The sequence below is a fragment of the Episyrphus balteatus genome, chromosome 2 (assembly GCF_945859705.1).
Source record: "Episyrphus balteatus chromosome 2, idEpiBalt1.1, whole genome shotgun sequence".
NCBI lineage: Eukaryota > Metazoa > Arthropoda > Insecta > Diptera > Syrphidae > Episyrphus > Episyrphus balteatus.
Genome location: NC_079135.1, coordinates 71941368 through 71950785, shown reverse-complemented (window position 1 = coordinate 71950785; position 9418 = coordinate 71941368). Strand labels below are relative to the sequence as shown.

Genomic DNA, 9418 nt, shown 5'->3' with positions numbered 1-9418 from the left:
ATTTCCTTTGCGTTTCAAATGTCTTTTCCAAGTAATTGAAAACTTTGGTTTCATAATTAAAATACATTTTTGACACGTTGCTCATGAATTGTTTGAAGCCATCGGATTCCTCTATTGTACGAAAGTTTGCTCTTATTAAACAAACCATTCTCATAGTCTTCAGCTTGATAACTTCCCAATCCATATTGTTTTTATCTGATGGTTGAGATTCAGTCAAATTACAGCATTTACAATCCAAACTTTTGATCGCATTCTTCGTCCACTCAGTTAATGAGATACAACAATTCTTAATGAGCCATTTATCTCGAGGAAATATTTTTTGCGGAGAAGAACTTTTTAAACGATACTTATTCAAATTATTGATCACCGAATTATTCCCAGGTAATCTATTCATTTCAAATATAAGGCTTGTTTTAAATACAAATTTTGAATTTTTAAAAAGAAATACTAGCTTTTAATTATTTTACGTTAATTATTTACGTTTATATTCCATTTTGTTACTTCATTCTATAAAAATATTAATGAGGGTACAGTAGAAATAATTATGCTAATCAATTCTCAATCAACCGTATTTTAAACCTTTTATTGTTAAACTTTTCACCCGAAATAATCTTGTTCGTTCCAAACTTTAAAAGGTATTGCGAATTTCATCTTAATGAAATGTTGTTTTTTTTTTGATAAAATGGTTTCTCACTTAAGTGAAACGAAACGATCATTTGCCTCGCATTTCACATGAAAATATGTAGTTTCGAAATTTTAGAAACATTAATGTATGTATATGTGTACTATAACTTCAATAACTCCATTTTTTCATTGGTATTTGTTAAATATAATTTTATTTAATTCTTTGTCTGTACTGTATTACCCGGTTTTCGTGTTTAAAGTGCATTAAAATAAAATTTTAATAAAAATACACAAAAAGTACGTATACGCCATGTTGAATATTATTTTTATGATACAAGTACTTGGCCACATATGCAAGTAACCGTGAGAAAAAAGTATTCCTTGCAAGTCTGTCTGTCTGCATAAAGAGATACAAACATTTCCGACATTACATACATTACGATTACAAGTACGATTTATTCTAATAATCTACGTGTAAAAATATTTTTCGATGATTTACTAGGTATTAAGTGCAAGACAAGGAAAACGAGAAATTATCCTAAAGGGTGAAATAAAATTAGAAGTTCCAAAAAACGGTTTGTTTTGTCTGGAAAAATCGTAAATTTTATAGAGAATACGATGTTGCAACTCTAAATTTAAAATTATTTAATCGCTCCATTTTATTTTTCTAACATCATCGGATAGCACGCAACAAGTATTTTTAAAACTTTGAACGCGTTTTTTCTCGAAACAAGCATTTTTGAGATTTGCGTGCACAATAACTCAAAAAGTTCTCAGCCCATATTGCTCTCATTTGGATGCTCGAAACATAGACAAAAATTTCCGTTTCCGATTTGCTGGCATTTTTTATTTTTCGTCTTTTGCTTGTATGAGATTTTTCATTTAACAAACCGTAAAGAAAATAATTGGTTTAGCCAATTAACAACAGAACCAAAAAAAACTGTTTTTTGTATACTTTTTTGTTTTTTTTTATATTGATAACTTCTTTAAATAGTCGTTGTTGATCATGATAACGATACTTGGGGCTGCTCGCACTTCTTCCAAGTGGTCTCTTATTTCATAATCAATTGCAAGAGTTACTGATATCAATAGTTATCTATCAGTATGTTTTTGTACAAAATTTTATTTACAAAGGTATATGGTGATTTTAATTTGTTTAATTTTGTTGGTGCTAAAGTGACGGTATTGGTTTATTACAAATTTAATTTTATATTCACCGGGAAGGGAATCCGTTTTGATGGGAGGGGCAACTTTCGAAAAAAATGATACAAAAATAATCAGAAACAACGGCAACACTAACTATAAACATTTATACCTTTAAACTGAAATACTTTTTTATCTCTATATGAAATCATAATTTTTTTTAAATTTTTGGCTGCACACTATTTCTTAGAACTATGTAGGTACTTAAAAACTTTAGACTAAAAAATCAATAAAATATCTTTAAAAATAGAATATTGTACAATACACGGTTATAAAAACAAAAAATCTACAAAGCAAATGGAAAACAACTTCAGTCTTAGATTTATGTGAACAAGTTAATGGGACTCAATAGGACACTTTATGTTGTCAAACATTTAATCAAACTATTTAAATCATCACACTCATTAGAATTTGTTTTATCGCATATAAGCACAAGGTTATATATTTTGAATCGGAAGTATAATATTTCATAGTGCTGTACCGATCAAGGTAGGTGGTAAACCTAAGCTTAATTTTTATTTTTATAAAGAAAAGTTTGGTGCACAAAGTAAAAAATATTTAAAAACAAATATTGTTTAGAAACAATATTCTTCTTTGTACTCTTAATAACAAATTTTTCATAAGTTAAGTAGGTACTCCAGTTTTTGCTATCGTACTCACAATAAACGTATTATAGGTGCAAAAGATCAAAATAAAAAAACACCGGTTTGCACAAAATAAAATTAATAATATTAATCTAAAAATCGCTTTATTTGATAATAGCTGCTAGTGTCTAAGTTTTTTTTTAGTATAGAGCGTTATTTGAGTAGATATACCGAAAAATATACTTTGAAGAGTGTCTAAATATTTAATTGTTGTGATCTCAATTCAACGATAGTTAAGTGTCAACCTACGTGCAGTGTATCTTTTGAAAATTCGTTGATGACAAAACTCTTCCCGCCGCTGCCGGTTGTTGGGGAACACTCCCTTTATTTTACGATGTAGGCCGTGTTTTATTAGTACTCAGTATTTTTATGATTAAAGATTTTAACCTCTAAACAAAAAAAACGATTACTTTTATTTATTTTTAATAAACCCTTAAACCATAAATGTATAAGTTTAGAACAAAACTTTCTCAGAAAAATCTAAAAATGCAGTTTTATTGCAGTTGCTTTGAATATATCGTGTGCAAAGTTTAATCAAAATCATTAGAGTCGTTTTTAAAAAAATATTGCAAAACCTCGAAAATTTTGTATGGGAGGTTGGTTTTAACTTAAAGAAATTCATAAAAATTTAACATTTGAATAGTATCTTTACACCCCTGGGGGCAGTAGAAATATATACAGACGTTCAGATGCACAAACCGAATTCGAAATTTGTTGTTTACACGAAACCAATACTTGCCTTTTATAACAAGTAAAAATAACTTATCTCTCAAATTTTTATTTTGCGAATCTTCATTTGGCCTTTGATTTAACTTGCAACTTATCATTTCACCAATTTTTTGTTCCCCCTGTTTTGTTCTTAGCTATTTTTTGTTTTGCTTGAATTTGTTTGGCTAAGTGTTAGTTTCCGTTATATTACAACTAAATAAATGTAGTTGCACTAATAACAAAATAGCATCTATTTTTTTAAAAGTAAAATTTTGAGTTATTTAATTTTCTTTAATTAAATTGTATGTTAAAAGGAGAATATTTTCATGATTTTCATTGAATTTTATTTTTAGAAGAAAAGAATACATTTTTTTGGTCTTTAGCTTTTAAATTAATATTTCAACTATTAAATTATCATAAGTTTCACGCTAAATTTATTAGCATTTAATAGTTTGGAATTTTTTGGCAAGATGTTATTTTTCTTAACAAAAACTTAAGCAACAGTGTTTTGCAAAATAATCAAATTAGGAAATTAAGATTGACGGAATAATTTTGACGAAGTGAAAAGTGGCAGAAAAAAACCTTCCCGTGTTCCGATATATTAGTTCAGGGGCTAAATGTGAGTACATACCGCACATTTCAGAGAACAATTTTCTTCTTTTTAGTTTCTCCAATTCAATTTCTCCAATTTAAACTTTTAAGATTAATAAATTACAAGCATGTAAAAGATTCAGTTTTATTGTTGGTAAGAGTCACTTGAGTGACCGCTAAGAATAATAATCTTTAGTTTAATTTAATTTTAAAATAAAAAGATAAAAAATAGGTAATTTTAAAAGTTAATTTAATTGAAAAAGCATCAGTGTATGATCAAACTGACAATATACAATGATTTTGTTTCTACTCCATAGACTTTCAAGTTTATTATAGCGATGTCTTACCAAATTAAACAAGTACCAGACTGTTGCAATGTATTAGGCGAAGGACCACATTGGGATATTGAAACTCAAAACCTATATCTGGTTGATGTTTTTGGAAAAAAGCTTCTAAGATTCGACTATGCACAGCAGAAAGTTTATAGATGTGAAATTGGTAAGAAATTTATCTAATCTGAAATTAATCTTATTTTAAATCAAAAACTGGTAACTTTACTTGAGTATTGAACAAGTATTAGAATTCTGGATTGGACGATATAATTTGAAATCATTATGTATATCTAACCATGTAATTTGAATATATTTTTAGAAAACGAATCAGCTCCACCAACATTTATAATACCAATTGAAGGAGCTCCTGATAAATTCGTAGTTGCACTTAAAAATCGTGTTGTTGTTATATCTTGGGATGGCACATCTAAGACTTGTAAAGTTGACAAAGACATCCTTGTTGTTGAACAAGAGGATAAATACAAAAATAACAATTTAAATGATGGCAAATGTGACCCGAAAGGACGCCTCTTTACTGGATCCATGAACTCAGATTTCTTAAATTTTAGGACAGGAAATTTATACAGGTTAGATGGAAATGGCCATAAGCTTTTGATGCCAAATATTGGGCTTTCAAATGGACTAGTGTGGAATGAAGTTACTAAAAAATTTTATTACGTTGATTCTATGGATTTCACGGTCAGAGAATTTGATTACGATATCGAAACTGGTGATATAAGTATGTTTAATAATAAAAATTAATTGTCTACTAGATTTTAAACAAAATATTATGTATTTCAGAAAATCCAAAAATAATCTATGAACAACCACAGAAAGAAGGTAGTATTTGCCTTCCTGATGGTGTAACCATTGATTCAGAAGGATTTCTTTATGTAGCCTTTTTTAAAGGTTCGAATGTTCTTAAAATCGATCCAAAGTAAGTTATACTATTTATTTTTGTTATAAAAAAAATGTTGTAATTTTGGTACTAATTTTTATTATAGAAATTGCAAGGTTCTACTTGAAATTAAACTTCCATGTCAACAAGTTACATCACTTGCTTTTGGTGGGCCAAATTTGGATATTCTTTATATTACAACTGGTGCACTTGAAAACCAACCTGCACCAGCTGGCCAAACATTTAAAGTCACAGGTCTGGGGGCAAAAGGTCTGCCCATGAAAAAGTTTAAACTTAAATAATTCGTTTTAGAATTCTTGATGAAAATTTCATATTTGAATGTGCAATAAAAAAATTTAATTGATATTTGCTTGTAAACAATTAAAAAAATTAATAAAATATATTAAATGCATTTCGGTCTCATTTGATTTGAGTTATTGAAAAAGAAGTGAAAATGGAACTATTTTTTTAATTTCACAATGTTTGATCAATTTGGTATATAATGTTTATGCCCATAATAATTCTTAATAATAGTAATTAAACTTCTAAAAGGACCTACATATTTCATCCCTTTTGCGAGGAAGGTGCAATGAAAAAAAAATATATATTTAAAAACAACACTAACATATTTCATTTATTTTATATTAATTTTAAAACAATTTTAACAAACTATCGGTGTGTTGAATATCGGAAAACTCCTTTAATAATTGAGGCGCTCAGAACTAAAACGGCCTAACCCACATTTTCAAAAAAATCAAACTAAGTACACAGATCGAACCGCAATAAAACAATTTATAATATAAAAATACTTTCCCATTAAATTATATTAAATAGAGTTAAAATTAGAGCCAAAAACGTTTGTCACTCTAGTGGACGCCATTTTGGCTTCGGCGACGAAATTGCCTAAATTATTTATAACAAATGTAGTTTCGGAATAAAAAAAATATCAGACCCTAGCCCAAAAGTATAGCCAACACTCGTAACTAAAAAAAATTACAAACTAAGAATTAAATAATATTTTTTTTATAACTTTTACAAGCCAACAAAAAAGAAAACCCTGAAAATATGATTTTCTTTAAACTCGTTTTTCTCAAAACGATATTTCTGGGGTTAGGCCGTTTTGGCGCTGAGAGCCTCAATTATAATGTTTATGTTGATTTTGTGCCTTAAAATCGAGGCTAAAAAACGCAACGAAAACGATCAATCGTTTTCTCAAAAACAAAAATAAAGAAATCCAAAAACAAAGACGAAGAAACCCAAAAACAAAGACAAAGAAACCCAAAGACAAAGTAAAAAATGCTTGTATTTGGCTCCTCTACAAGAATTCGATACTGTTTTTAACCGCCTAAGTTATCGTGTTATCTGTTTCTTTAAAAAGTACCAAATCTGATATTTTCGTTACTTTTTTAAATAGAAACTAAATTTGTGACGACCCTAATATTATGCACACCAGTTTCATATTAAAAGCCTTTTTAAACAAACGAGTCACTATGGCGAATGAGTAACTTTTTTTAGATTTTAAAATTCCAGTCAAACTTAAAAAAATATAGTGGCCCTAATAAATTAAACTCAAAAACAAACATTCATCGTCAATAAGAAAACAATTCAATGGTATTTGAAAAAATATTTTTTCATTTTGTATTGGAGGCACGGGTTAGAATAATTAAAAAAATCTTGGAGAATATTTTTTAAAAATTTATTTCCAGCCATAAAAGCCCCTGGGAGCTTAGAAATTCCAATTTTTTTTAAACAACGACCACCCTAGTGAACATGTATTGTATTTATGGAATACTTTTTTTAATTAGCATAGGCCAAAATATAAAGAACCTAGAAAATAGTATTCTAATAACCTAAAAAATAGTATCATAATAAGGCGTTTTAAATGTGACGTCTTTATATATAGTCAAAACGTTTATAAATACGAAATGGGTACTTCGGGTATCTAGAAAATAGTATTATAATAAAGCGATTTAATTGTGACGTCTTTATCTTGATATGGTCAAAATATATGTATATAAATAAGAAATGGGTAGTTACTTCGGTAGAATTAATTTCTGTTGCTAATTACAGATAAAATTTAATAACAAAAATAAGTTTCAAGCAAATCGTTGATTTAAAAACTTTTTATTTAATTTTCTTAACAGAGAATAATAAACAAAATTTAAAACACTTCATTGGATATCATCGCGTTCTTATTATCTATCAAGTTGAATGTTGGTAAAAAACTAATTAATTTAAAATAAATTATTACTGGTAAAACTTTTAAAAGAATTATTATCATCAAGCTTTCGATAAAATCTAAGAGAACAGAATAGTAGTAGGAAAGAGATCTTTTAGTTAGTTTTAATTTTGTTATTGCTTCACTTGTACACTGCCGCTCATCTGAATAGGTTCACATTTTAGTTCATTTTACATTTGGCCTGTCTTGGTATTTAATGCAATGGCACATCTTTTTTATGTATGTAACGAGAGAACATCTTTATGCGCTTAGTTTAGGAGAAAAAAAATTGTCTTGGGGCCTACCGTTCTTCTCACACGGTAGCTAGACCAAATCTAGTCATAAAATCAAGCATATCTTTTGGCTCATCTGAATAGGTTCAAAAGCAAAAATGTTAATAAATGATGAGTTGCAATGGTCTGTTGGACTCAAAATTGTGTCTGTCAATAAATCTGATTGTGTATAACCTGTAAGGATGAAAACGGGTCGTGAAAAATCTTTAGGCGCGGAAAAAATGTGGAAAATAAAAGAAGAATTTGAATTAGACTGAAACCAACGATGCATTGGGACAAAAACAAACACAAGTTAAAATTTAGTAAGCAGTTATTTGCGCAATATCCAAGGGTATAGAAACAACATTAAAAGTCGATGTAACTCAGTCACAACATGGGCCGATAGATGTGCAATGATCAGAATAGCATGACTTCGAGCTAAAAATTAAGCTGAAAACCGGTATAAAATGCAGTTTAACGACGGCAAAACGGGTTGTCAGAAGTGGTAAACATTTGAGGAAAACAAAACCTCGCAAAAATTATCACTTTACAAACCACGAACAGAAACTCACCTCCAATAGTAAAAAAAACTCTGTTTGAAATTGCAGATAAAAAGTTTTGTATGAGGAAATAGCAAATTCGACTTTCACGACAATTTTTTTTTTTTATTGGAGGTGAGTTTCTGTTCGTGGTTTGTAAAGTGATAATTTTTGCGAGGTTTTGTTTTCCTCAAATGTTTACCACTTCTGACAACCCGTTTTGCCGTCGTTAAACTGCATTTTATACCGGTTTTCAGCTTAATTTTTAGCTCGAAGTCATGCTATTCTGATCATTGCACATCTATCGGCCCATGTTGTGACTGAGTTACATCGACTTTTAATGTTGTTTCTATACCCTTGGATATTGCGCAAATAACTGCTTACTAAATTTTAACTTGTGTTTGTTTTTGTCCCAATGCATCGTTGGTTTCAGTCTAATTCAAATTCTTCTTTTATTTTCCACAATTTTTCCGCGCCTAATGATTTTTCACGACCCGTTTTCATCCTTACAGGTTATACACAATCAGATTTATTGACAGACACAATTTTGAGTCCAACAGACCCATGCAACTCATCATTTATTAACATTTTTGCTTTTGAACCTATTCAGATGAGCCAAAAGATATGCTTGATTTTATGACTAGATTTGGTCTAGCTACCGTGTGAGAAGAACGGTAGGCCCCAAGACAATTTTTTTTCTCCTAAACTAAGCGCATAAAGATGTTCTCTCGTTACATACATAAAAAAAATGTGCCATTGCATTAAATACCAACACAGGCCAAATGTAAAATGAACTAAAATGTGAACCTATTCAGATGAGCGGCAGTGTATGTATCAATGATTTGCTGTCGCGATATTTTGACAAGAAACTTTGAGAAGTATAAAAGTGCGATAAGTAACAAGGCTTAAAATTGTACAACAAAAAGCTGAAAGAAATCAAAAGGCAAGACTATAGAGCATTCAATTTTGTGCAAGCATTTATGGTGGGTATAAAAAAACACTCAAAAATTAATTTATTAATTAATTCGAAAGAAAATTTCATTTTCTACAAAAATAACTCAAATTTCAAATTCAGTTTCAACTTGTTCACAAAATACCTATGGAAAAGAAAAAAAAAAATTGGATACAGGGCTTACTACGCCACTGTATAACAGTAAAGTCACCTGGAAATATTCGGTTGTAAAACCCTCATAAAATCTGATATTTTCTCTAAATTATTTCGCATCAGAATAAAACTTAGGTTGTTATGGTTATATGACAGTAATAGAAATATTTATAATGTAGGCTTTGCTAATTAGCAAGCATTAAAAGTTCTATCTTCTATGTTTATAGCAAAGGAGTCATCTTGAATGGGTATAATAAATAATATTATATGAATTCTGCATGAAG

At 29.2% G+C, this 9418-nt stretch overlaps 1 protein-coding gene across 3 annotated transcripts; it reads left to right on the top strand.

The window, feature by feature from the left end:
• The first annotated feature begins 2207 nt into the window (after nucleotides 1–2207).
• LOC129912057 (regucalcin-like) lies at nucleotides 2208–5412 on the top strand. Of its 3 annotated transcripts, none has more exons than XM_055990155.1 (5): nucleotides 2208–2316; nucleotides 4088–4268; nucleotides 4422–4841; nucleotides 4904–5039; nucleotides 5107–5412. In XM_055990155.1, exons 2-5 carry the CDS (start codon nucleotides 4109–4111, stop codon nucleotides 5300–5302), a joined length of 912 nt encoding a protein of 303 aa, XP_055846130.1. In that variant the 5' UTR covers nucleotides 2208–2316; nucleotides 4088–4108; the 3' UTR covers nucleotides 5303–5412. The 3 variants fall into 3 exon arrangements, with proteins under 3 accessions (XP_055846130.1, XP_055846132.1, XP_055846129.1); XM_055990157.1 differs by lacking the exon at nucleotides 2208–2316 and adding an exon at nucleotides 2784–2807; XM_055990154.1 differs by lacking the exon at nucleotides 2208–2316 and adding an exon at nucleotides 3633–3798.
• The last annotated feature ends 4006 nt before the right edge of the window (nucleotides 5413–9418 follow it).

What these genes read in the sequence shown, in the direction of transcription:
- LOC129912057 (XM_055990155.1), top strand. Translation starts at nt 4,109, where the DNA reads ATGTCTTACCAAATTAAACAAGTACCAGACTGTTGCAATGTATTAGGC. An exon ending in AGTTTATAGATGTGAAATTG is followed by an intron (nt 4,269 to 4,421) that starts GTAAGAAATTTA and finishes ATATATTTTTAG; the next exon opens with AAAACGAATCAGCTCCACCA. An exon ending in GTTCTTAAAATCGATCCAAA is followed by an intron (nt 5,040 to 5,106) that starts GTAAGTTATACT and finishes TTTTTATTATAG; the next exon opens with AAATTGCAAGGTTCTACTTG.